A 27,368-nucleotide genomic window follows, 5' to 3' on the forward strand; every position below is an offset into this window, starting at 1 on the left:
AGCATCATGCCTCAGTGGAAAGTTGGGCCAGGAACGCTGGGGACACTGAGGCGAATCACACAAGTTTCATCTTCCCGTCTACCCAGCGAGAGCTCTTCCAGGCTGCCCTTAAACATCTGGGATGCATTGAGGGAGCACATCAGACAAGAGAGGGCAACCCGTGTCCTTACCCCCTGTTACGGGATAGGATGGCAGCAGAACAGAGTGGCCAGTTGAGCACAGAGGTTGGGTGGTCCCATGGACGTAACGGTGTTTCGCTTTGGTGGGAGAGAAACCAGCTCCAAAAACAGCCCCGTGAACGCGATCCCAGCAGCGTCTCCCAGGTCACGTGAAAGAAAAGCTCTCCGTGGGATTAACCTTGGAACGCAGCCCCACACCAGGGCACGAGTGCAGCCGGGAGGGGGGGTTAAGGCAGTTATTCTGAAGCCCACAGGCAAACCCAGCGTGGGCACCTTTTGCTCGGGGATGGAGGATGAGGCGGAGCGGAGACTCCGGCCCATGGTGCACCACCAGACTCGGAGACTCCCTGCAGCTGCCTTTGATGCCACAGCAACCGGCTCGAACACATGAGCCCGGGGCACTGCCCACCCCTGCTGTGCTGCACCTGGATAGTTCCCAAACCCCAAACACGCTCCCTGTCTTCCGAGGCTTAGCAGCGCCCGTGGAGTGCCACGTGGGGTGGAAAAGGACACTGAGAGCAAGACCGCAGCAGCCAAACTCCCTTGGGGCTGCAGCACCGGAGCCGGCGCGGTGCTGGGAGCCGGGGAGGGACCCTCTGGGATCAACCGCTTCCCTGCTCACCCCTCTCCGAGGGCAGGGCTCAGGGTGGTGAGCGAAGAGGTCATCACTGGATGACACCTGAAAGTCCTCAGTAGTAGCCACAGGGCAAGATGAGCCAGGACGTGGTGTGTGGGACCGGGGAAGAAGAGCTGCCCCGCGGGAGAAAAGATAGGGATAAGAGGTGACCGGAGCTGCCTCTATGCTGGGAATAACCTCTCTGCAGTCAAACACCTCCAGCCTGGCCTTGCTTTGGTCCCCCCCGAGCGGGCAGACAGGTCCAGAGGGGAAAAGGGGGTGGGTAGGGTGGAAAAAAAGACAAAAAAAAAAAAAAAAGCCTCACGTGGCAAATCTAAAACACTTTCATTTTAAATAACAATAATTATAATTAAAAAGAATGGTTGCCCTTGGCTAGTGAAGGAGCAGAGCCACTAGCCGATGTGCCATTCCTCAGTGTACGATCCTAGGGAATGTCTTTATGGAAGCTGGGAGGTCCTGTTCCCCATTGCTCGGTCGAGTTGCTGCGGGGAGAGCGGGAAGTGGGAGAAAGGTGCCCGTCCAAATCCAGGAGGCTCCTTTTGCTCCGCGGGAGGGAGGCCGGAGTCAATGGCAAAAGGCGTTTTGTACTCGCAGCCCCACCAAAGCAGCCACCGCTGCCCTGACCTGCCTCCGGCCGCCGCTCGGAGTGCTGGGGCCGCCGGCTGCCTCCTGCTCCTAGATGAACTTGAAGCATTTTGTCTTGTCGTGGGGCAGGCGGGTCTTGAAGAGGACCGAGTCCACGCGGAACTGCGTGTAGAGGAGGGGCATGTAGCCGTACACCTTGACGAAGAAGTTGATGCACTTGTGTCGCTCATGGAAGTGAGAGTCGTCGTGTGAAAGTGCCTGGGGGCACCCGGGGCAGCGGAAAGTCCAGCGGGAGGTCACCTGCGAAGAGAGCGACAAAGATGGTCACTGCCACACTGCTCTCTCCGACTGCTGTGTGTCTCCTGGAGGGTGACCAGGCAAGGAAGGACATGGTCTACATCAGCTCTGCCAGAGCAGAGACTTAAAGGGGGACAATGACCTACCAACATTAAGTTATCTTCTTCTTTTTTAAGGTTTGAGAAGCTGTTCCAGAGAAAAAAAAGTCCTTGAGAAAGGAACTCGTTTCCTTTCACTGGCTACACACGCTACAGAATTAGCAAGTCTTGTTTTGAGCATCCAGAGTAAGATCTTTGGAGGGGACTCCAGTTTTCAGGAGGTGCTGAGAGGCTACCTGTTGATTAAAGGGCCTCCTTGACTGTCTTGACTCAGACATCCCATCGCAGTGCACTTTGGTTTTGGTCTGATTCTCCTCTCAACTGCACCAAACTCTACAAGCTTCACTTCACAGTAGCTCCAGATGGGAAGAACATCACACAGAAAAGCCCACCCATCGGATTTGTGCCCAAGACCCATCTCCAAGGCAGCTGGCCTGTGACGGTGAGACACACGTGGGGCTGTAAAGAGCTGTCTGCCAGCGGCGATAAAGAGCAGAATGATCTGAACCCAAAATTCATGCTCAAAATTGTGACATTAATTTGTTGTCATAGGGCAGGGAAATTCCAGCTGGGCCGCAGTGTTTGGACCAAGAGCCCTCCGCACGCAGATGAGCCTACATGTCTCGCAAAGCTACCCAAAACAGGCAAGGAAATCATTCCTGCTTGTGCTGTATTGGTATGGAAAGAAGGAAATCCGTCTTTTTTTGCGATCAGCTGCTCGGAAAGGCCTTTGCTGCCCCCGGAAACCCTCTGGTCCAAGCTGCATCGTCAGTCAAAGCCCAATTCATCCACTCGCTGTGGCGGGGATTTGGCTGCTTCTACGGGCTGCACTGAGTTCTCATTCACACCTTTTGAACAGACACTACGGAGCGGGGACACGCTGACAGCCTCGAGCACGTCACACTTGCTGCGCTTCAGCCGTGCGATGCAGCCGGATCTTGGTACGGGCAGTGTGCATTTCCCCCGGAGCCAAGCAGCCTCCGAACAGACCACCGGCCTTTCAAAGACATTGAACGAACCACCGTTTCTCCAGAAACACACAGCCCAGTACAGACTCCTGCCCAGCACTTTACCTTTATGGGAGGTTTCCTCGTCAGGTGAGACACCAAGAAGTTCATGGCGATGTCCTCGCAGTTGATGTACTCATCCACCATGTCGCGGATGGCTTGCGGCATCACGTAGGAGTACAGGTAGGCGTAGTACTGCAAAGGATGAAAAGGCACAATGTCGCTGAAGGTGCCGTAACGGAGTTAATCCTGCACCCAGGGGCTCTGCTGTAGCCGCAGCAGCAGCAAACCTACCCCCCAGCCACCACCTTGCCGAGTCCAAGGCTCCTGTCACCTCAGGAATCAAGAAATAATGGTCTCAGCTCCCTCAGACTCTGCTGTCTCTGCTGCTGCAGAGTCAGCACAGTAGCAGTACTTGGGAATTACCTTCCCATCGCGATATGAGAGCTCAGGTCAGTGCTCTTGGAAAAACATCCCACCCGTTTCTCAAGGCCTGTTTGCCCACTGTCGTCTCTCCCATACAGAGAGGCAACACGTCATAGAGCCACTTTCTGCACTGCTCTCTTCCAACCTAAACCAGCCACCTCCCACACCTCCCAGCCCCTCTCCAGCTTTCTTGTAGCCCCCTTAGGTACTGGAAGGTCTCCCCAGAGCCTTCTCTTCTCCAGGCTGAACAACCCCAACTGTCTCAGCCTGTCTTCATAGCAGAGGTGCTCCCGCCCTCAAATTGTCTTTCTGGCCTCCTCTGGACCCGCTCCAGCTGCTCCATGTCCTTCTGCTGTTGGGGACCCCAGAGCTGAACGTAGCACTGCAGGCAGGTCTCCCGACAGCAGAGCAGAGGGGCAGAATCCCCTCCCTCGACCTGCTGCCCATGCTGCTTTGGATGCAGCCCAGGACATGGTTGGCTTTCTGGGCTGCCAGTGCACATTGCTGGCTCATGGTGAGCTTCTCATCGACCAGCACCCCCCCAAGTACTTCTCCTCAGATGCAACAGTAAAGACGCAGGGCAGGCAAACTCGTGGCCGATCCTCACCATGACCAAAAGCATTGCTGAAATGCTTTCGGCCCTGCACCTCTACCTGCTTCAGTGCCATGGTGCTTCTCACATGGCACAAACATGAGCTGTTCCCGAGGAGGTCACTCACTGGGACGCGGAACAGTTGCCGGCTGTGTTTCAGTTTAGAGGAAGCGAGGGAAAAGGAGCGGTGAGCTCCAAAATTTGTTCTTTAAAAACCCATCCCACTAACATACTAGAACTGGTTACTCTGAGGAGGCAGAGAAAGCTCAGGTCTTTGTGGCCGTGACATCTCACCTTATGGAAGAAGGCAGCACCAGTGAGCACCATAGAGAGCTCGCACGAGTAGTTGGAGTTGTAGAGCCAGGACTGATGGGGGATGTCCCATGCGTGGTAGCGCCCCGGGAAGCCAACGATGCGGTCCCTCGCCTCTCTCCACACACTGCAAGCACAAAGCCTTTCAGTGAGACACAAACCCGGGGTGCCCGTCCAGAGACGGGCACGGCTCTGGCCAGAAACCACCACACAGAGGACTATGTCCTCGACGCCAACGGACTGGCTCCCAAGGCGGGTTGCAAGTGCTGGAGTTGCCTATACATAAAAAAGTTTGGCAACTGCTCATCCAAAGAATGGCCAACATACATTGCAGTTCGGGCAAAAAGGATAAACATTGGTAAAACATGAAATTACCTTGCTTTAAAGACCATTTTATTTTTTTTTTTTAAATAAAGATACAGAAAATTCCACCATGCAAAATATGTCTTTCTACATAGGCTTTTGAGTAAAAGCTCGCCCACCTCCACAGCACCGAAGCTCCACTGTCGGTAGAAGGGACCAACTGGCCATCAGGGCTGCCCAAGTGACACGTGAACAAGGTCCCACCCTGAGATAACTCAGATTTCTTTCCTATTGCAGTGCAGGGAAGGGTTCAACGCAGAAATCTTGCCTTTAACGCTCAAGCAGAATTTATTGACCATCTTTTGGCGAAGGTTAAAAGCTGTTGGATGTGAACTGAAGCATCCCTCAGCCAACTTTCCCAAGCACAGGCTGTGAGCACAGACCAACGTTGCTTGGTACAAAGCTGAGCTTCTCACCTTGCTCCTCTCCTAGAGGCACATCTGAGTTGCTTAATCACAGGAAAAGTGCTCCTAACTCATAAAGAAGGGATTTTCTAACTCGTAAGAGCTGTTCTGATGGTAGAAAACTAACAAAAAAGCCCAACAGCCCAAGATGAGTTTCTGAATTACACAGAAAATTGAAAACTTAAGACCTTGGATGGAAAGGTGGAGAAAGAGGCAGAGAAAGCCAGTGAGACGGCAAACTCTTCCGTTTGCCACCAGCTTCCCGCAGCCCGTGCAGGGACATCACTGCACGACACACATGCCAGCACTGCTTCTCTCTTATTTCCCCTCTATGGAAAGTCCAGAGCAGCCAAGGCTTGGCCCAGCAGGAGCCCAGCATCTCCTGGCCTCTTCCTCCAAATCCCTGGGACTTTCCATCTCACCGAAGCTGTTTCCTCCTCCGTAAAGTTGAGATAACTTCAAGCTCCCTTTAGGAAAGCTGCTGAGATGCTGAAGACCTTGGTGTCTCCAGATGGAAGATCTGGAGAGTTGAAGTGTCAGCTTCCCATCCCACATCAGCACCTGGCAGCTTCCCAGGCTCTGTCCATACAGGAAAAAACACGGGGGCCGTAAGCGCATCCTTCACCCTAACACGCTCGCAGTCAAGCCGTTGGGAATGAAATCCTGAGGTTTGCATGTGAAAGCATGGGTTTGCTTAACACTCTGCTCTCATCTGAAGCTCACTCTCCTTGAGAGAAATCCCACAGGATAGCTGCAACACTGGCAGGAATAATTAATAGAAAAAGTCAGTGCCTAACACCTAACCTGGGGAATAAATCCCACTTCCACTAGCAGAGGTGCCGGCTTCCTCTGGATCATCTGATCCCATTTCCCTGACGGTTAGTGTCCAAGCTGCATCTCCAAATCCAGGGACTCTAGACTACAAGAAACGAATCCCAGGCAGGAGCCTGTTGGACACAGAAGGGGTTTGCCTTCTTCACGGGCACAAAACAGGGCAGAAAAGTGCCTTTTTGTGGTTTTTAGCCTTGTGTGGATGCACATTCCTCCCACAATCCCCATTCCCGCGGAGAGCTACAGCAGCAATGGCTGCAGGGCAATCACAGGCTGCTGGAGAGACCGAGTTTCCGAGAGCCCTGAGCTTTCATTACACTCACGGACACAGCCAGGAGCAAAGATGGGTTTGTTCTTATATCCTCTACTCCAATTAACGAAACTCCGATATAACCTGGTAACAAGAACCAAGTAATTAACACCGTCCGTGGTTTCCCTGGCACCACCCTCCCAGCAAGCTCTTGTTTGCTGCAGTTTCTGTCAATCCAATGGGATTGTTTCGAAAAAACGGAGTCGAAACTACTCATTCCCTTTTGTTTCTCCCACGTCTCACTTTTCCTTCCCAGCTCAGCCAGGAAAATCAAGATTTCTCCAGAGAATCATTTTGGGTGCGCTCCCATAAAAGGTTTGCTTCGGGCACCCACCTCCAGCGCGCTCCTGAGCGGCAAATGGAGCAAGAAGAGGCTTTTGGCCCCAAGAATTACAGGCCGAAGGAAAGTTTTGACAAAACACAGTTGTTATGGGCAGAGGTTCACTCCATCACCGAGACACCATCTCTTCCCGGGCTGAATGCGTAAACACAGGGAAGCTTTGTGGGAACAAGGAGTTTGTAAGCAGGGATACGAGTGAGAATAATGCACAGCACTTACAATTTTCATTTGATGGTTTCCAGGGCTAATCAGTAACATCTCAGCCACATGAGTGAAGGAAAAGAGAGACCAAAGAGGGGGAGAAATGGTCAAGTTCAGATAAAAGCCTGAAACGGGGCAGAGAAGGGAAGCCAGGAGTTCTGATGCCTACTCCTTTGCTTTAATCACTTTACCACCTCGTTTCTCATCATTCAGCGAGAGCTTGTTTGGTTTCCAGGCATTTGGGGCCTTTTAATCTTCCTCCCAAATACGAGCCAACACATTTCGGTGAGAGCGGAGAGCTGGTCCCCGTCTCCCACCCCCCAGCCAGCTGCCGGGTGCTCTCGGATTGGCAATCGCAGCCTCTGCTCCCGGCCCTGCGCTGACAAACCGCAGCCAAACGAGCTCCAGCGATCTCTCCTCATGCCATCTTCGCTCCCTGGAGCGTCTTTGGCAGTCAGTGAGGTTCAGCAGGAGCAGCATGTGGAAACCTCCCACGGCAGGAGCCCACGTAACTGCTTTCTCCCTTGGCCCTGTAATCAGGCAGCTTTTTGCCAGGGTAAAATCAAAGGGAAATGTAGATGCTGGAGCAGAAGGGGAGTGGGAATGAGAACAACCAGCACCAGCCTTTTCTGTGTAACATCTGTCTTTTCCATGCTTTGCAGCAAAAAATGCCAAAATAGCTGTCACATCCCAATGTCATACCAAAGGGGATGGCAGCCCACTGCGAGCACATGAGCATCATCACGTCCTGCAGTGGCTGCGAACGTCCTGGCCTTGCCTACGGCACATGAAGCATAGAGGGCAACAGCCTCTTGGATTTGTTTTCCAGTTTCCTTCGACCCTAGGAAGCCATGCACACCCAAAACTATTACAGGAATGTTATCAGCACAGCAAAGGCCGAAGAGTCGAGGTTACAAGCCTGAGAATTGGGGTTGCCTGGACAACCTGAACTCAGCCCACCTGCCTTCGCTCATTAAACAGTTCATTAGCACATATTATTCCTCTAAGAAATCGAGTTGGAAAGCCATAGGAAGGGATGTGCTAGTCTTAATGCCTTTAGCTATGAGGCCACACTGCATCTGAGCAGACCCTGGATGTGGAAAAAACCATTGGTTTGGGTCCAAAAGCTACATGCGTGGAGGCCACTCACCGGAACCCAAACATGATCTCGTCGTGACGCAGGTGAGCATCGTCGTCGATGGACAGGATGGCTTCTGTCTCGATCTCATCCCACGGCAGGAACCGGTTGTTCAGGCTGTTCTTCTCTGTGCGGACAACCTAAGAGACGAACACACGACAGTTACGGTGGCTGTACGTGCACGGAGAAGAGACGGAGACACTGGGGCTGCGCACTGCAGCTGCGGCGGTCCAGCATTTCGGCACCGCTTCAGAGCCCCTTGGATGGGGAAAACACTTTCTAAGCCAAAAAGCATCAGCTCACTCCGGAGACACCTCCTGCCTGTCCCACAGGACGGCCAAAGCCGATCCCGAGCCCCACAACAGCGGGTACCAGCTGTACCAGCAAGGCTCACGGGTGTCTGCCCGCTGGCGCACAGGAGGGCAGCTCTGCAGTAACGGAGGGAGGAAAACACGGCAGCCAGGGCCAGCCCCTCCTACAGCCGCTGAAGAAGTGGCCATTGCAGTATTTCTCCAGCGCTGATCTGAATTGTTTCTGCAGCTACCTACGATTTCTGCCTTGGACACAATTTGTTCGCAACGTCTTCCTCTCTCAAAACTCTTCCAATCTCCCATTGTGCAATTTCCCTTCTCCCCAGCTATAAATGTATAAAATCATACTGAATTTCTCCCTCTTCTTGACTGCCCCTTCCACACTGGACTCTTTCTCTCCCTCGTTTTTACACTTATTGCCTGCCCTGGCTGATCTATAGTCACTCAGATCCTCCTGGGCTTCCCGTCCTGTTCAATCCCTCCAGTTGTTTCTCTGGCTCTCCTCTGAACAATCTGTCTTGATTTAAAAATAAAGTCCAGCCTGGTGAAAAGAATAAGGCGTCACAGCAATAAAACTCCATTAAATCAGATTACATTTGATCACGTAAAAAAAGCCCACACTGAAACCATTAACAGTGGAAAATATTTGTATCGGGGATCTGCATGACAGCTGGTACGATTAAATTCCCATGTAAAGCCCGTGTCAGCGCTTTCATCTGTCAGTAGCTGCTGGGAGGGGAAAAATGGAACATTCGATGAGGGCACATTAAAATATTTCACTGAAGATCCATCAAAAGCACAAACAATTTATTGCAGGGAGGCGAACAAATTACACAGCTCTGAGCCGCAGTGGAGCAGGGTCGGAGCCGAGCCGGCAGCGCTCCCACCCCAGGAGAGCTGCGATCCAATTAGTGCCCGGAGGAAAAGGCAGAAGCAGAGACAGGCAATGCTGGCGCAGGAATTTCTTCCCCCTCTCCCTCCCGAGGTGGAGAAGCACGACAAAAATCAGCATGGAGTTTGTATTTACTTTTGGAGTTAGCATGAGCCAGGAGATGCTCCCGGGGTTATCTTCTCTATCTGGGAACCGCTGGAAAAGAGAGGTTGCAGGAATTGTGGTGGGGATGGGCAATGAGGAGGGAAGCGGGAAAGGAGATAACTGCGCACACTGATTCTGGGGAGACAGCTGGTGGAAGAGGAATCAAAAAACCAGGAGGTTTGGAACGGTATGGACCTAAGGTCCTGCACATGGGTTGGGGCAATTCCAGGCACAAGTACAGGCTGGGCAGAGGATGGATTGAGAGCAGCCCTGAGGAGAAGGACTTGGGGGTGCTGGTTAATGAGAAGCTCACCATAAGCCGGCACTGTGCGCTGGCAGCCCAGAAAGCCAACCATGTCCTGGGCTGCATCCAAAGCAGCGTGGGCAGCAGGTTGAGGGAGGGGATTCTGCCCATCTGCTCTGCTCTCGGGAGACACCCCTGCAGTGCTGCGTTCAGCTCTGGGGCCCCCAACAGCAGAAGGACACGGAGCTGTTGAAGCAGGTCCAGAGGAGGCCACAAAGATGATGCGAGGGCTGGAGCACCTCTCCCATGGAGACAGGCTGAGAGCTGGGGCTGTTCAGCCTGGAGAAGAGAAGGCTCCGTGGAGACCTTCCAGCAGCCTTCCAGTACCTAAAGGAGCTACAAGAAAGCTGGAGAGGGACTTTGGACAAGGGCGTTTAGTGACAGGACATGGGACAATGGCTTTAAACTGAAAGAGGGGAGATTTCTATGAGATCTAAGGAAGAAATTCTTCCCTCTGAGGGTAGTGAGGTACTGGACCAGGTTGTCCAGAGAAGTTGTGGTTGCCCCATCCCTGGAAGTGTTCAAGGCCACGTTGGATGAGGCTTTGAGCAACCTGATGTAGCAGAAGGTGTCCCTGCCCATGGTAGGGGAGTTGGAACTAGGGGATCTTTAAAGTCCCTTCCAATCCAAACCATTCTATGATTCCATGCTTCTATAAGGCGCTAGCCCAGGAGGCAAAGGAAGACCTGGATACAAGGTGACCAGTGTAGGCTTTGAGAAAACCACCTTCACAGAAGCATCACCAAATCCAATAGGCTGCGGGCATCCTCCGGATGTGTCAACCAGGAAAAGTGAGGAGTCAAGAGCGGTCCCCAAGTTGTTAATAAGGAGAATTCTCCTGCATCGCCACGGCTGTATCTGTAACTGGCTTTAGCAAACTCAAGCGCTCTTGAAGCTGCACCAGAAGGACCAGGTTTGCTGGCTCAGAAAGAGGTGACACAGATCTAGATGCAGCAGCCACGTCCCACTCAGAGTTGCTTTTTTTGGACTGAAAGGTAACTTTGGCAAGCTGATATGATGACAAAACTAAGAACATCTAGTGGAAGGTGTCCCTGCCCATGACAGGGGGGTTGGAACTAGATGATCTTTAAGGTCCCTTCCAACTCAAACCATGCAGGGTAGCAAAGCAGCGGCAGCAGCCGCTGAATGCCTCCAGTGGGACATGGGCATTTCACCTTTTTAATTAAGGGCCATTAGCCTTTGTTTCCAGCCCTTTTCTAATTAATCACTCAGTGCATTGCAGGATTTACAGGATCTAATTTTATTACATGCGTGGTTAAACGCTTTAGGAAATTTTCTGCCTCCCACACCTGGCCGGCTCCTTTCCTCGTCAGCACATGGGCAACCCACCCCACACACCAGTTCTCAGGTGCTTCCTGAAGACTTCAGGAGCTTTCATGGTTTCTGACACAGGAAAGGGCTCCTCCAGTAAATTCCAGCCTGGACCAGTTGGGAACTGGTCATCACTCCCACCAGCTCAATGATGATATGTATTTCAGTTCCTCACGGGTGTCACGGAGCGTTTCTGAAAGCAGCATCATTTCTCTCACAAAAGTCTTGTGACCACCAACTTTTTCCTCCCGTTGCAGATCCCGCCTTCTAGGAAGTTTGCAAAGTTCTTCAACCCAGCACCAATACGTGATTTAGCCTTCTGCTAAAGAGCACGTGCCACGCTGCGTCTCTGCTGTTACAATGGTATTTCCTCAGAAAGCCTGATCTCCGCGAAGTCTGTGGGTGTCTTACTCGTTAGGATTTGTGGACATTGGATCGAGTCCATAGCAAACTGATATCGTGCCTTCCAGGCAAGGTCTTGCCTTGCCAGTTGAAGATGGATGGGTGGATAAAGGACAAAAGAAGAGTGAGAACCACCAGGCTGAGCACTGCTTTGAATTTATCAGACTCCTACTCACCACGGATCTTCATCTCAGCTTCTCAGGAAAGCTTCAAGTCCCACGTCTGCAAATGTCAACTAATTTCTGCTCCCCAAAGCTGAAAACAGCAGCACGGAGGTTTTGCCCACAGCACCATCCTGCATTTGTGGTCAAACCACTTTTAAAGCCTTTGGCTGCCAGAGCGAGCCCCCGCGGCAACTGCACCCTCACCAACTCGAGTGTGGTGAGGCACTGGACCAGGCTGTGGCTGCCCCATCCCTGGAAGTGCTCAAGGCCAGGTTGGATGAGGCTTTGAGCAACCTGGTGTAGTGGAAGGTGTCCCTGCCCATGGCAGAGGGGTTGGAACAAGATGATCTTTGAGGTCCCTTCCATCCCAAACCATTCCATGATTCTAAGATTCTATGTACAGTTTTGTGTCACTGGTTTCTATATGGACTGTGCAAAAGATTAAAGAGAATCCAGGGCCTGGTCTGAGCTTTGACTGCTACTCAAAATCGAGGGAGAGATAAAGATGTGATGTTGAGCTCAGAGGTCCAACGACCCGAGAAAGCTGAGGCTGGTTTTCACCTGAGCTTTAGAGTCACACCCACCTTCTTGCCTTGTAAAGATCTGGAGAGGAAGCAAAACTCGGCACAAGTTCCGCAATGGGCACGCTGCAGGTTACTCCGTCGATCCTGAAGCTTTGCAAGTCTGGAAGTGCCAGTGTTCAGCTTTTGCATTCACAGAAAATAGGTGTGCTCCTGCCTTTCATCTGGGAGTATTTAAGATTTAAGTAGCCTGTAAATCGATAGATCCCGAGGAAAAACCCAGCAAATTTATTGATTTACTTGTTTTCCTGTAACTTGCTGAACAGTAACGTGACACAACTACTGCCAGTTGAGAAAGTGAAGCGGATCCTGCCTGAAACATCTGAAACTGGGGACCCCAGCGGACAGAGAGATCAGCGCACCGACATTAAACTCTTCCCTAAAGAGAAGGATGCTACGAAGGAGTCGGATGCCTCCAAGCCTTGATAAGCACATCCAATTCATCACATTAACTCCAGTAAAAGTTAAAAGCTACTTAAAGCTATCACCTTTGATCGAGTTGTTTTCAAAGAAACCATCCCAATTTACAGCACTTTTCAGATGCAGCTAATCGTCATCACAAACTGTGCCGTGGCTTCTGTAAATCCCTGCACTTTCCCCTGGGCAACTCCACCAAGGAAGCGCGCAGGGACCTGCAGGCAACGATCTGAGATGGGAACGATGGGGCCGGGATTCAAAACCTTCCTCCCGTCTCTCTATCCCCCTCGAGACGGTTCAAGCACGGTACCTCCCCAGGCAAGACCATGTTTTGATCTTTACTGTGTACGCTGCATCCCAAGCTGCGGAAATGAGGGCATCGCGTGATTAGGCAGAAAATCTAACTCTTGAGAAAGATAAAAGTGAATTTTCAGGAAACTCTTCTGCTTTAATATCAAGCAACTAACCTTGTAAAAACAGGTATGGGGGAATGGGAAGAGTATTTGATTCAGGGACTTGAATCACTTCTATCTCTTCTCAAGTTTTTGTATTTCAATGGGGCTCTAAACCCATCAGATTCCTCAGGCACAAAATGGACATTACGGGCACAAACGCCCTCAGAAGCTTATTAGGCCAGCTGAAAAAAGAAGGGTTATTATACCAGCAAAGTATAAAAAAGTCCAATCCTCTCCCTCACATGGCATCAAGTAAGATTTAGCAATTTTTCATGACTTCATCACACGCTTAAAATACAGCTGAATGACACCTTATTGCGTCATGGCCGCAGATATCTCACAGCGCTCTTCCAGCAATAACAAATTAGTCTATCTCCACCACGTGTGGGGCTGGCTGGAGAAAGCCAGCAGATGCTATAGTGACCGTGTATCTATAGGTACAGACAAGAGGCACATTATGTTGCCAAATTCAGGGATTTACAGGCTAGAGGAGGTCATCTTGATGATCTCATGTGACCTCGTTACGCAGTGGACCATGGGACTTAACGGAGACACGCTTTCTCTGGCAGACTCTCTTCACATGGCACCATCAACAGCTGGGAAACAATTCAGACAAAATTACAGAGCCATGAGAGCAAACTTCATGGCACCAGCTGAACTCTAAATGTTTTGTGGATAACCAACAGCAGACAACTGGTGGGGCTGACAGCAGTAAGTTAAGCCAAAAGGTACTTTGAAGTCATCTCCATTAACCTTCTGCATGACCCAGGTCACAGGGACCTCGTCTCAGACCCGAGCTGTGGCCAGCAGAAGCATCTCAGCTGGAAAGGTACCCTGTCTTCATTTGAAGACATCAAGAACAGGCGAATCCACCTTTCCTCTGAGATGTTCACTCTCAAACGTTAACAACTCACTCCTCGTTGTGAATTATCTGCTTTTAGCTCCCAGTCGCTGCTCCTCGGTGGGTTTCTTCCACCTCAGGAAAGCACTCAGGTACCAAAACCAAACCCTCTCTCTATTCTTTTTCAAACAGATTGAGGTCTCAACCTCTCACCCGGGGCTGTTTCTCCCGCCCTTCCATCATTTTAATGACCGATTTCACCACAATCCGGTTTCTCAACGGTCTCAAGCCAAGAGCTCTGTGAAAACCCAAAAACAGATGTTCCCTCAGCAAAGCTGAAACGCTGCGCTCTGGCAAAACAGAGTCAGCAGTTACCCTTACCCAAGGAGATTAAAACAGTGAGGAGGACACGAAATCAGCCAGTGAGCTACAAGAAAGACACAAACACGTTTACCAAAAAGCCACCTTCCCTTACAGCAAACGTTAAGGCTCCAACACTGAATAGTGCATCAGTGGTAGGACCTGCAAGCAAACCCCAGTCCCTCCAGACATAAAACAATCCCAGATTGTGTATTTCTGGCTGTCTTATTTTTGACTCTTCCTTGGGAATAAATTTTTTTAAAACTTTGCCATCAGCTAAACAGCCCCTAGCTCAAGATCACGAACCTCCTAAACAGTTTGCAAACTCGAGACAAACTGCAAGACCTAAAATGCCTCCGAGCACCCAACACACCACATTAGAAGTTTCTGCTCCTTTCAGCAAATTAACTCAAGGTGATTCAGTCCCGCAACATGGAGGGTTTTTTGACTCAAAGAGCACAAAACCCCACAACTCTATGCAAGCCTATTTGCTCCTGGTGTTGTTTGTAGCTGTGTTGGCCAAACGGGTCTTAAAAATGTTAGACAGAACTAAACCAGGGCATAAATCTAGAGCCTGCCCAGCAGTGCCCCATACCAAGACTTTATAGTACGTTTTTATAAATACATACAAAAATGCAGTAAAATCAATATCTTCCAGCAATCTCCTTGCTGGTGAGGCTTTACGCTTAAGTTTTAAATTAAGTGTCACATATAATTTGACAGTGAAAACATGAAGAATGTCTGTGCCCTTGGAGAAGTTTTGACAGCTCAACTTAGTGAACTGGATTGATTTCTGGGCAAAGAGCAAACTCTGCAAGAAACGGGGAACCTCATTGCTTATGTCAGGTCTTTATGAAAAAAAAGCCAGAAGGATGCCCTCAGGAGAGCTGGATAAGTTAGGGAGACAAGACGTTTTCAGGAAAAGGCTCTGTTTCCATCATTCCCAAATATGTGCCAATTCAACCCAAATGGGCTAGGGAAAAATAGCACCATAGGCAGAGTGGGGACGGGATCACCATGAGCTCCTTTTCACCATGCAGTTAAGAATTATGGCTCTGAAGACGCAGGAGCCAAACTCATCTGCCTCTTCCGCCTGAAGAGTTGACCTCGATCTACACTTTGAAGGTAAAAGCAGAGAGCTCCTGCCAGCGCAGTCCCCCAGGGAGGACGCAGATCTACAACACCGTCAATCCTCTTTCTTGGCTCTGACTCTGAACAATTTATTAATAAGATTCAGTGAAGCGTGACTCCAGGGTCATGCTCTTCTGCTTGCTGCTGTCCCAAGGACTGATCCACTGGACTGGAGCAAAGCGCTCTGCCTCATCTTGGCCAAAGCTCCCAATGAGGACTCTGCTGTTCTACTCCTCATGGAGGAGCAGGTGGGGGTTCAGATCCTCTCCATGAAGAAAAGGGATAATGCATCTCCCAAATCATGGGTGACCAGTCTGACCACTTGGACTTGGCTCCAGAGGTGCCACCGTCGTTGTCCCTACCTATCAAGGAAGGCAGGATTTGCATGTTTGGGAACTGATGATCTTCATCCCACCCACACCCCACATCCTTGTTTCAAGTCAAGCAGGCTGATCCTGTCCACCTCGACAATGGCTTTTTCCTTCTGCAGAAAGCACACAGGAAGCCAAGACTTCTCCAAGCTCTCCCATACACCTGCAGGCTCACAGCACATGCGGCTGCTAATGCGGAAAGGAAAGCAATTAAAAATCAGCCAAATTAGGCTTAATAGAGGTTAGGGAGGGCTCTGTCAGCAGATTTTGGGAGATGGCAAACTCCATCAGAGGGGAACAATGAGCAGGTACCAAGTATCCCTGAAACAACTCTGTCATCGGGTATTTACTTTCAACTCCTAGTTTGGACAAATTTTGAACATCCTCCAATTAAGTTGCCCAGATCAGCTCCTAAGACCTGCAGACTACCAGCTACGCCAGGGTCCATTCTGTCTACACATCAGCATACAAGTGCTGAGATGATTTACAAGACTCCTTAGAAGGAGTTCTGTGCGTGTGCAGCTTCACGTACACGTAAGCAGGATAAATCACTTCTTTTTTTACCACGTCTGACTCTGTTCCCTGCTCCCTCTGCCACCGAGGTGTTAGATCAGACCGGCACTCGCTTCTCTGCAAACACAACCAGAGGTGCGGATGAGGAAGACGATGAGTCTACCTGGTCTTGTGAAACAGCCACATTCTTGGAACTGTGTATTTTTTCGGGATTGCAGCTGTCAGATCGGGTTTGCACTGACCAGCTGGAAATCAAGCAACAAGTTTGGGATGTCAGACAGGGCTAGAGCACACTGTAAATATCCCTGGCTATGGCAGGGATTTTGGCGTTGAGAGAGGCTCCATATGGAAATTACGCACCTGAGGTTCACTCTATCTTAAATATGACTTTGATTTTGATTTCTCTCGTGCTCCGTGTTATCTTCCCCCCATTTAAGATGTCAGGGAGCTCAAAAGAGAAAAGAGACCAGTTCCAAAGCAGGCACCGCATACGCACGTTGGCTGCGTGACAAGAAGACAAGTGCTCTGCCAACGCAGCTGCCAAGGAGAAGCCAAAGGAGCTGTTGCCATCACTACAGATGCCACCAAAAATCTCTGCAGCCCTTTACCCATTCCCAGCTCGATGATGTTTGTGTGAATCACGCAGTTCTGACCAAGACTGCCGTCTTTTTTTCCTCGATTTTCTCAGCATTTTATCACTACCTGCTCCTGGGCACGCTGAGACACTCTGCAAAAGCTGGCAAGATCACCATGGCTCTCAGCCCAGACCTCCAATCTATTTGACTGCCCTTCCCAAGGACAACTACAGTGGTGCTTATTGAAGCCTATCAATTGCCTCCTGAAAGTGCAGCATCAAACCCAGCAGCCTCAAGGTCCTGCCCTGCCCACGCAGAACTGTCTCCTCCTGCCAATCTTGATTCCCAACATGAGAAAACCCTCCCAATTTCCAGAGGACAGAAATTCATCCAATTCCTACTGGCCAGCGTCCCGCTTTCCAAAGCCAAAACCACACTGCAAAGCACAGATCCAAGCCTTGAGCTTGGCCAACGATTCTTCATTTACTGAGAAATTAAAAAATCCAGCCTCACCCGATACAACATGATGTTCCTCCCGGCACGCAGCCAGGCTGCCGGGGCTGTGGGCAAGCAGAAGATGGGATGCTACCTTGGCCTTTCCACCATAACCAAACCTCTGCCATAATAATGCCTTTCCTCCTTGAAATCATGCTCTCATTCCCAGCCTGGACTTGAAAACTCGAGAAAACGAGTCCAGCATGACATGGGATGACAGGGAGTTTCTGACAGTTCTCAACGAGCTGCAAATCCAAGGGATATCACAGACCTGCACTTTGACACACACGTAAACGTAGTGTTGAAGCTCCTTTAGAAACACCACCAGCGCTGGCAGATCTTTACAGATTGGCATTTGGTCAAGAAATGGAAGGGACCTCAAAGATCATCTAGTTCCAACCCCCCTGCCATGGGCAGGGACACCTGCCACTACACCAGGTCACTCAAAGCCTCATCCAACGTGGCCTTGAACACTTCCAGGGATGGGGCAGCCACAGCTTCTCTGGGCAACCTGTGCCAGTGCCTCACCATCCTCATTGTAAAAAGATTCTTCCTTACATCTAACCTGAATCTCCCCTCTTTCAGTTTAAAGCCATTGCCCCTTGTCCTGTCACTACACACCTTTGTAAAAAGCCCCTCTCCAGCTTTCTTGTAGCCTCTTTAGGTCCTGGAAGGCTGCTAGAAGGTGTCCCCAGAGCCTTCTCTTCTCCAGGCTGAACAACCTCAACTCTCTCAGCCTGTCTCCATAGCAGAGGTGCTCCAGCCCCCAGATCATCTTCGTGGCCTCCTCTGAACCCACGCGACAACAGCTCTATGTCCTTCTTGTGTTGGGAAGCCCAGAGCTATTCTCTGGAATCTGCTCTCTTGCTTGATTTGATGGCACTTGCACCAAAAATATCAATCATTTATTTGAACATCCACCTAAAACCAGCTCTTCGGAAACACTCTTAGCGGGATGTTTCTTCAGTCACCTGTTGCCTCATGAGATGTCCCTGGTTTTTACGGCAGCTTCCCCTGGCAATTCTTCCCCTTCTTGTTTGCCCTTTAATCTTTGCTTGTAAAGATGGATTGGAAAGTGACCATCATCCCCTTTCTCATGTATTAATTATTCTGCTGCTCCTTCCCCAGTGCCTTCTCTTCACCTTGGAACAGTTACAGCCCCCCTCCTTTACACCCTGAACCAGCCTACTTAAGACTCCAGACTCCTGTGCTTTGCTACCTCCAATTTAAGGCATTTTCAAAATTTGAATGAAAAGGATTTATAGACTACTTTAAGACTCATCTCCAGAGGTATGAAAAGAGTTTCACTGGAAGGGTATTTAACTACGAAGCTATGCAAAGGCAGCGCACACTGCATCTAAATTGGCAGAATAGATGCATTTTCAAAATGTGCGTAATTAAATAATACAATATAAAACCAAGCATAAATTATCCCCCGCTGAGAACAAAACCACACAGGAAGATATTAGTGGAAATCCTTTTTCACAACTGATACTGCGTCCGTGGACGTAATCTGCACAAACACTTGGGCTCTCTTTAAACTACTCAACTGCTATCAGTGGGTTGCTCGTCTCTGGGATGAGGAAACAGCTTGCGATGCAAATAAAACTGATTATTTATTCATTTTCATATGGGTGCAGCTGTCACATCTTTCTAGAGAAACTAAAGGAGAAGAGTGCTTATTTTAATGTTAAAGGGATCTAGATACTCACTTATTTTTATTCTCTCTGTATGTTGTTGTTAGTGGTTGTGCAATTAAAGATGCACGTTGAGTTGGTTGTCCGATTAGATTTATTTTACAATTATTTGTAATTACTTGGCTCCAAAGAACGTCCCTGGGATAACATGCTGTCACTTGCAGTTGAGGCTTTCAAATACCTCGTCTCCCACTGCTGCATTTCATTCCTTTCTTAACTTTCTGAAACTCCGCTCTGTGCTTTACACAAAAGCTCACAGGGAAAAACTGCGGAGCACAAGAGGACAGAAAAGCTCAACGACTCAACTTCCATTGGCACATGAGCCAGATTTACAAGTTGCTGTTTGCTGTGAAATCAGATAAAGTTATTTGAAGAGGGAAGATCTCTTGCTCAGGGTTTTGATGTCGATAACTCCAGTTTTGAGTTTGGAGGGGGTTTGGGTTTTCCAACAAAATAGGCAATATCCAAAGGTGTAATGTTGTGGATGCCCCGTTCCTGGAAGTGTTCAAGGCCAGGCTGGATGAGACTTTGGGCAACCCGGTGTAGTGGAAGGTGTCCCTGCCCATGGCAGGGGCGTTGGAACTGGATGGTCTTTGAGGTCCCTTCCAACACAAACCATTCTATGATTCTCTTCTATGGTTCTATGTTCCAACAGATGTCATGGTTCTTTATCGATGCTGCAGCTAGATGAACGTCACAAACCTGCTGTCACCTGGCAAATCCTGTCTTGGTATTCAAGGCCTGAAAACTCAGATTCTGTCCAGCCTAGAAGCGGTCCCAGAGCTCAGAGCTGAAACACACTGGGGAGATGACGGACAGCAGTGGGAGCATCCATAGCAAAAGCACGGATTCAACGCAAGAAGGGGCATACGTACACAACTATTTGTCTTCCGTAAGACAAAGTAAGGCAAATAAACCAGAAACATTCCATCTGCAGGGTTTCTGCTGCAATTTAAAAGTGGTGGTGTTGAACTGGCCTGATGCTGATTCTGCTGTGAGGTTTTGCTCTTGTCCTGCTGTCCACGGCTCCTGCAGGCACTCTTTACAAGAGGCCATGTATGGTGCCATGTTCAGCTTTCTGCAGGAAGGACAACGATCTCGCCACCGAGACTTCTCTATACAGCATCAAAACCCTCATCTTAACAACAAAAATATGTTCTTAGAAAAAAAATCTCTGTTTTCTCAGCCTTCATTTTACCCTTTCCATCCTCAAGCTCTTGCTTCTGGCAGTCTATTTCAACTCTCAACTTCATCCTGTGTGTCTCTTCTTCCTCTCCAAATACCCCTCAGTTGCTATAGTGGTAATTTTAATAGCAAAAAGGTTGTTGGATAAAACAGCTTGCTCTTTTGGAGCTCGGGGTAATGATATAATGCACTGTTGAAATGACTGGCATGCTCCAAGCTGATGTGGCTGCATTTTAACGAATCGGTGCTGTCTATCCTTTCATAATCTCGCAGGGCAGCTGTTCGGCTGAGGAATGCTTGCTAACAACTCAAAGATCTTTGGATGGAAATAAACTGCTAGAGGATTTTCAAAGGTCAGTCCTATACAACAGGAATATTGCCCTTTCAGATTCTAAGCCATGAAAACCAACAAATTTCACCCAATGCCTGATAAAGCAGCATCAATTAAGCTAAGTGGTGAAACAACGGGGTGGGATACTTAAGGCTGAGAGCCAGAAGCTTGGAGCTGGAGAAGCACAGCTCTGTATCGTTTAATATAGGAAAAAAAATAGCTGGTTTATGTTGGCATCCCCATGTACGTCCCAGGTGAATTTTATTTGCACTACAAAATTCAATTCAAGGGGAAGCTTTTTCCCACTGCGACCTCCTGATCTCTACAGCATCCTTTCTCCAGCTCCGTGTCTCCATCCAACCTGGACACCTGAGGTCTCCCTGGATGGGATCCATCAGCATGGTGGGGAGAGTCGAGACCTAAGGAAACGGGAACTCCTGCCTTGCATTTTCTTACCGAAGCCATTTTGCTAGTATTAGGTAAAACACAGAGATGCCATTTCTAACCAGCCCTTGCTGTTGAAAAAGAAAACACGCAATGAGACAGAGAGAGGGCAGGAACATCTTTTAACTCTTCACAAGGCGGAGTATTAGTGCCTGGAGCTCAGGTATGGGGAATTCAAACTGCCTGTGAGTAGCAAAAACTTTCCAGAGCTAGGCTGGTCAATACTAACAGCTCAGGAACAGATGTGCCAACTGCCAGTGAGCCTGGGAACAGGTACCACCCTTCGGCTTCAGATTTCATAGAATCGCAGAATAGTTTGGGTTGGAAGGGACCTCAAAGACCATATAGTTCCAACCCCCCTGCCATGGGCAGGGACACCTTCCACTAGACCAGGCTGCCCAAAGCCTCATCCAGCCTGACCTTGAACACTTCCAGGGATGGGGTAGCTACAACTTCTCTGGGAAACCTGGTCCAGTGCCTCACCACCCTCAGAGGGAAGAAGTTCTGCCTTAGATCTCATCAAAATCTCCCCTCTTTCAGTTCAAAGCCATCGTCCCTTGTCCTGTCACTACATGCCCTTGTCCAAAGCCCCTCTCCAGCTTTCTTGTAGCCCCTTTAGGTACTGGAAGGCTGCTGGAAGGTCTCCCCGGAGCCTTCTCTTCTCCAGGCTGAACAGCCCCAACTCTCTCAGCCTGTCTCCATAGCAGAGGTGCTCCAGCCCTCGCATCATCTTCATGGCCTCCTCTAGACCCGCTCCAACAGCTCCATGTCCTTCTGCTGTTGGAGACCCCAGAGCTGAACGCAGCACTGCAGGTGGGGTCTCCCGAGAGCAGAGCAGATGGGCAGAATCCCCTCCCTCGACCCACTACCCACGGTGCTTTGGATGCAGCCCAGGACACAGTTGGCTGTCTGGGCTGCCAGCGCACAGTGCCGGCTCATGGTGAACTTCTCATCAACCGACACCCCCAAGTCCTTCTCAGGAAGCCAACTCTGACTCCTGGGATTCAGCAGGAGTTCAGTTCTGCCATCAGAGGAGCTGCAGGTCCTCGCAGCACCCTGGCCTGTCCCTGAAGGCAGGTGGAGCCTGAGAAGCACATCAGGCTAGAGCGATCACTGCTCCGAACTAGCTTTCATCTCCTGGATCTCTTTTGGGCATCATAGAGAAGGTGGCACTATGCAATGCAGGGTAGAGTTGCACCAGGTCAGAGTGATACCCGCAGCCAGGACCGCTGCTCACTGCTTGGACAGATTTGTTTTCAGAGCAGCTTCTGAAATTCAGAGCAGCAGAGTGAAAACAGGCCAGGAAAGAGCCCACAGCCAGGACTATTCTGTTCCTCTACTTGAACTAACCACAGAACTGCTGTGCAATACAGCCTGTACAGATGAAGGAGAAAAACCCGACCAGCTCCTAGAGGAACTGACTGGGAAAGCCTGACCTTATTTTGGCAAAAAATATTCAGTGTCTCTGCCTCACTTTCCCAGTTGTGTTGAGTGCTCATCACAGATGTGTCGAGTGCTCATCATAGATGTGTCATCTGGAGTTGTGTCAGGCCAGGTACAATCTCAGTACTTTGTCCTCCTTGGAAGAGCCATACGAGAGCCTAAGAAAGATGCACAAACTGCAACTCCCCGACCTTATTTAAAAATCCAAGCAAAACCCAAAAACTTTTGAAGTATCGAAGCTCAGATCTCTCTCAGCCCTTCACTCTTAAGACTTCACTAACTAATTCATGCACTTCTAATTTCATTGGAAAAGACACGTTGCTAGTCCCCTGGTCCATGCCGAGAACTCTGGCAGCAAATAGACTGAGAGCTCAGGGATGGATCTGAGAAGGGCTGTCACATCTCATCTGCAAGACGGAGAACATGTAAAAGTCAGTAAGGTGGTTCAGAAGCACCCCTGAGGTATCCTCTTGCTAAGGCATCAGCTGCTGTGCAATATCAGGTCATCAGCATCAACGGGAAGGAAACACGGCAACATCCATCTGAGAGATACAGAAACGCATAACGGGGAGTCACAGCATCTCCAGCAGAAGAAGAAAGTGCTGGAAACCAAAGGGATGAAGCCCCAGGGGATGATTGGAAATATCTTCTTTCTGTTCACTAAGTGAGGCAGAGCTTATCTTTCCACGCTTTGCTCTTTGGCTGATAGCCCAGCTGCTTTAATTAACAGAGACTTTCGTCAGTGCAAATCCTCAGTATTGTTGTGCAATTACTTCTTCAGCAGGTTCCTTCTCTTCCTACTCGGTATCTGTCAGACAGGATTTCCACTACAGCAGTAAAACAAAACGCTTGGCAGAGCAGGTGTGATTATTTTTAAATTTGTTAAAATTGGTACGTTTCACTGTTTGGAATACATTATATCCAACAATGCTCGGAGATGTTGTTCAGCATTTAAAAGCTGCTGTGTCCCATCCTAGCAGAGCTTTAGAGCAGGCATTCATATCTGGGGGCTGAAGGCATCAAAATGAACATTGTAACTCAACTAATGGAGGAAGGAATTGGGGTCAGACTATTAACTTACTGAGCAGCTACTAAAAAAGCTGGTATATAAACTTGGTATATAAGCAAAGCCAAGAAGCCATCAAGTTTGCAGGTAGGTTATTTTTTGGATGGGAAGAGGACAGAAGATTTATTAATGCTTACGTGGCTGGGAGCAGCAGCCATAAAGGGCACTCAGGCACGCAAACCCACTTTCGGCTTCCAGGTTTATTCCAGACTGGAAGCTTTCTGGGGACCTCCGAGATAAGAAGGCTGAGATCTCACTGGGAAAGTTCTGATGGTTCTGGATGAAACGAAGACAGCTTTCTGCCAGCACGTCTGTCCTTAAATCCATTATCTAGAGATGAGATCTCTTTTATGTAATGTTAGAAGAAAAGAACTAGCAAACCCATACCACGATTCCTTCATCAGCATTTTATCTCTCATCATTCTTGTGGTTCCACGAATACAGCTCATCGAGAAAAGTAATTTCCATCAGCTCAAATATCAGAGAATAGAGTCAGGATATTACCCTGAATGTGGTCAAATAAAGGGGAAAGGCATTTTCGCCAAACATGCAATCTCGCCTCAGCGAGCAATAAATACCTTCTCACTCGACAAGGCTGAGACAGTTGATGACAAACCAACCAGGACACAAGCCTAAGGATCTTCCCTTTTCTCGTAGGCTTCAGTTGCTGGATCCTAATTGCTGGATCCCTTGGCTGAATCCTACTTCACCCGGTCCATGTCCCACACCAGCCCACCATCTGCTTCCATCTGGAGGAGCAGAAGGCAGCAGCAAGAGAAGCACCATCCCCACGCTCTCCAAGCCGTGGGCTTTGTGGTGGGCAACATCACATTCTTCAAAGGTTGGCTTGCCCTAAAACTTTTACTGCTCAGTGAGCTATTTAAACTTCTCCCATTACTCAATTAAAAAGTAAAACAAAATCAAGAGGCAACAAATGCTTTCATCAAGAGGTGGTTCCTACATTAGTGACAAACACATGGTTGGGATGAATACAGACTACCATAACCACCTCCCACAACCCACAGTATGGGTTGGGAATTAAGGACCAGCATGTGTTAGAAATTATAGAGTTCACATAAATGAGGCATAATTAAAAACAATTCCTTTTATAAATTTCTGATCAAATCAACCTAATTATCACCAGGGTTTTGAAACCAATTTGCTTCGTGACCTGCATTCAGAGGAAGAGGGAAATGAACCTCATTGCAAAGAACTACCTGGCTTACAGCTGTTATATTCCCTAGAAAAGTGCTTTTCTTGTTCCTTGTTAGCTCTCTTCTTCCACAGTAAAAGATGGGGCTGTCCCTTACTGTGGGGAGAAGGCAGGCTTCCACCAGCTTGGGCTCCAGGCAGCTCAGGACATCAAAGCGATGATTAGTCCCTTCCTGTCGAAGCTGCAAACAGAACCTCCCTGCCCAGAATGCTTTTAATGTTCAACGTTGAGAACAAAACCCATTTCCCTTTCCTACACAAACCTCAAAAAAACTCAGAGTTCAGTTCAGAGAAACATTCAGAAACCTGAAGACTTTGCTAAACTATTTTCATCTGAAAGTGCTATTCGGGAACTCTAAAAACAGCTTCACCAGATTTCTCATCTTTCTGCTGCTAGTGAATCTGGAAATAGGTGAAAAGAGCATTTCTGTGAGCTTAGAAGGAGGTGCGCAAGCGTATGCTTTAGTAACCAGGCATGACTTTCTGTTCTCTGTGCCTCAGTGTCCCTCGGGCTTATTAGAGAGATGCCCTTAGCTCCTTGCTTATGTCCTTTTTGCCAATTCCAGAAGAAGGGAAACATTCCTCTCCCTTCTTTGCAGGGCTAACACAGATTTCCATTAATAAACTGAAGTCTTTAAATGAATGGAACCAACTTCAAACTACTGCTTTTCCCCTGGTTTTCTTATCTTCTCTAAACTGGCATCCCCTCGTTGTCAACAGGAAAAAAAAAAAGCTCCATCGTTTATGGATACTTCTAGTGAAACAGTACCTATTCCAGGGATCCAGTAGTCAGGACAACAGGAAAACAAACTGCAAGCCCTTGGTTCTGAATCCAGCTACTCCATCACCTTTCTGCTTATCGATTGCTTTTACACGAGATGAACCTCCTCCTCCTCTGGAAGCAGGGGAAGGAGTGAGGTGTTGCTTTTGGGAGAGGGGAGGGCTCCGTGTGCCCAGCCTGGCAGGGAGATCCGTCATGCCTTATCGCTAACCACAGAGTCTGATTTCAAGAAAACTGAAGAAAAAGCATCCATCAGTTAGATAAGGGAGAGCAGCATTTGCTTCCTCACCAGATACAGGCAGGTACCGGAGGAAAAAGAGGGAAGAGACTGTCCAGAAGGTGAATAATATTGCGGCTGCTATGCTGCACCATCATCAGCCCACTGGTAAACTTGGGAATAAGTCACTATCTTCTATTTGAGAGCTGCAATATCTTTGCTGATCGATCCCACAGAGCTTGGGGAGGCATCCTGTGAGCTACACTGGATGCGTAAGAACAAGCAGAGTGATTAAAACCTCTCTCTTGCTCCTCGTCTCTTTCTCTAACCATGTATCCAGGAGTTACCTTCCTCTTTATAACCTTCTCATGTCCTTCACAGCTGCCTCCTTGATGTCCCAATGCCCTGCAAGGTCCCCTCTGTTCCAGCAAACTTTAACACCAAAGATTTTCTTTTGTCCCATCTATTTAATACCCACAAGCCAAAGCCAAACTCACAACCTCTGTGACTACAACTCACTCCTTCTCTCCTGTGCCTGGGGGCCCCATCCATTTCTTACGGTACCGCATCAAGTTATAGCTACTCTGGGAGACAAGGCTGTCTCCACTTCACAAATAAAGCAGCCTGTACAGAATGCACAATCATTTCACACAGCAAAATCACTCCACCAAGACAGCTAAAAGCATGGGAAGAAAGGAAACACACATACTCAGGCTCTGGGACTTTATCAGAAGAAGGACGTAGCTTGCAGCGAAGTGGATGTCAACACACGGTGCCATATGAACTAAGTAAGATCTGCAGTAACAAAGTCCCAAAGAATGAAAAGAAGGTGAAAACAGAATGAAAAAAAAATAGAGAAAATGCATCCACACGCTCATTTCCCTCCCAGGCTTGTTCCACTGCATGGAAAAATCTGGGGACACTAAATACTCTGTTGTTATTTAAACAGGCACACACACACCACCATGCAAACCCTTAGAGCAGCAGGAATCCAGCCCTGGAAAAACAACGTGGTATTTTCCTGCTGCGCTGACTCTGGTGCCAAGTTCTATTGTGCCACTTTTTGTCCCCTGCTGTCGTGACAGAGCCCACTCCGGAGCGGAGGGCATTTTGAAGATGCACAGACAGCTCTCATGTCGAGGGTTAAAGGCTTCAACACTGGGGGAATGGCCCCCGTGACATCTTCAAGCTTCGATGTGCAAGAAAAAACATCTGATTATGCACATTGTAGCGTACAAGGACACTTCACTTCCTTGTCTTTTCCTTTCCAGTACCTCAAAGTAGCGTCTTCTTTCTGGTCACTGACCCCATTACCTGCATCCTAAGCCAAGGGATTTTGGAGAGCTGAGGCTCCGGTAACACTTTGTCTATGGAAAAGCTGTTTCAGACCGGCATATGACACGTAAGAGAATTAACAGCGGTTTTAGGCGACAGCAGCAGAGCACCGTAAGGGTGTTTTGAGTTAATATTCAGAGCGCAAATCCCCAAGAATTCGGCACTGCTTGTTACATTATCAGCGTACGTTCATGCATCGCTGCGCCTTTGCCTAGGCCCTGCAGCAACAAGCATCTGGATTTTAGCATCGCAGGTAAACTAAGCAGCAAATTTGCTCCTTTTCTCCTCTACAACGGTAAAAATATCTCTCGAGACAGCAAAACTCCCACGGATTTGAGAACTAACCCGCCTCTCCAGCAGCACCGTGCTCAGCAGGCAGCAGATGGTGCTACCTACCCGACAGCAGCGCACAGATATTTGCGGGCAGCGTCGCCCTGCCTTATAAAAGTGCTCTCCTCGAGAAATTTTTTAACTCGTAAACCTGTGATACACTGCGGGTGAAGCTGAGGCACTGGATGGGGCTCATTTAACCCACGGATTGTGCAGATCTCTTCTGCAAAGAGACTCAATGCTAAGAAACAAGATAATTTTCTCAGTTGATCGTCACGGAAGGCATAGCCTGAATAGTTCTGTCTGGAAGCAAAGCTGT

General features: G+C 49.0%; 1 protein-coding gene across 2 annotated transcripts in view; it reads right to left on the reverse strand.

Moving 5' to 3' along the window:
* Positions 1-1,419: 1,419 nt before the first annotated feature.
* The window catches only part of EXTL3 (exostosin like glycosyltransferase 3), a 137,353-nt gene continuing 111,404 nt past the window's right edge, over positions 1,420-27,368 (reverse strand). For both annotated transcript variants that reach the window (XM_086624328.1, XM_086624320.1), the window contains 4 exons: positions 7,733-7,860; positions 4,116-4,260; positions 2,870-2,998; positions 1,420-1,701 (listed from right to left, as the gene is read on the reverse strand). In XM_086624328.1, coding sequence (XP_086480454.1) covers positions 1,492-1,701; positions 2,870-2,998; positions 4,116-4,260; positions 7,733-7,860 — 612 coding nt within the window. In that variant the 3' untranslated portion in view covers positions 1,420-1,491. The remainder of the gene's footprint in view (positions 1,702-2,869; positions 2,999-4,115; positions 4,261-7,732; positions 7,861-27,368) is intronic.

Source organism: Tauraco erythrolophus, chromosome 2 (genome assembly GCF_009769465.1).
Source record: "Tauraco erythrolophus isolate bTauEry1 chromosome 2, bTauEry1.pri, whole genome shotgun sequence".
Classification (NCBI taxonomy): Eukaryota; Metazoa; Chordata; class Aves; order Musophagiformes; family Musophagidae; genus Tauraco; species Tauraco erythrolophus.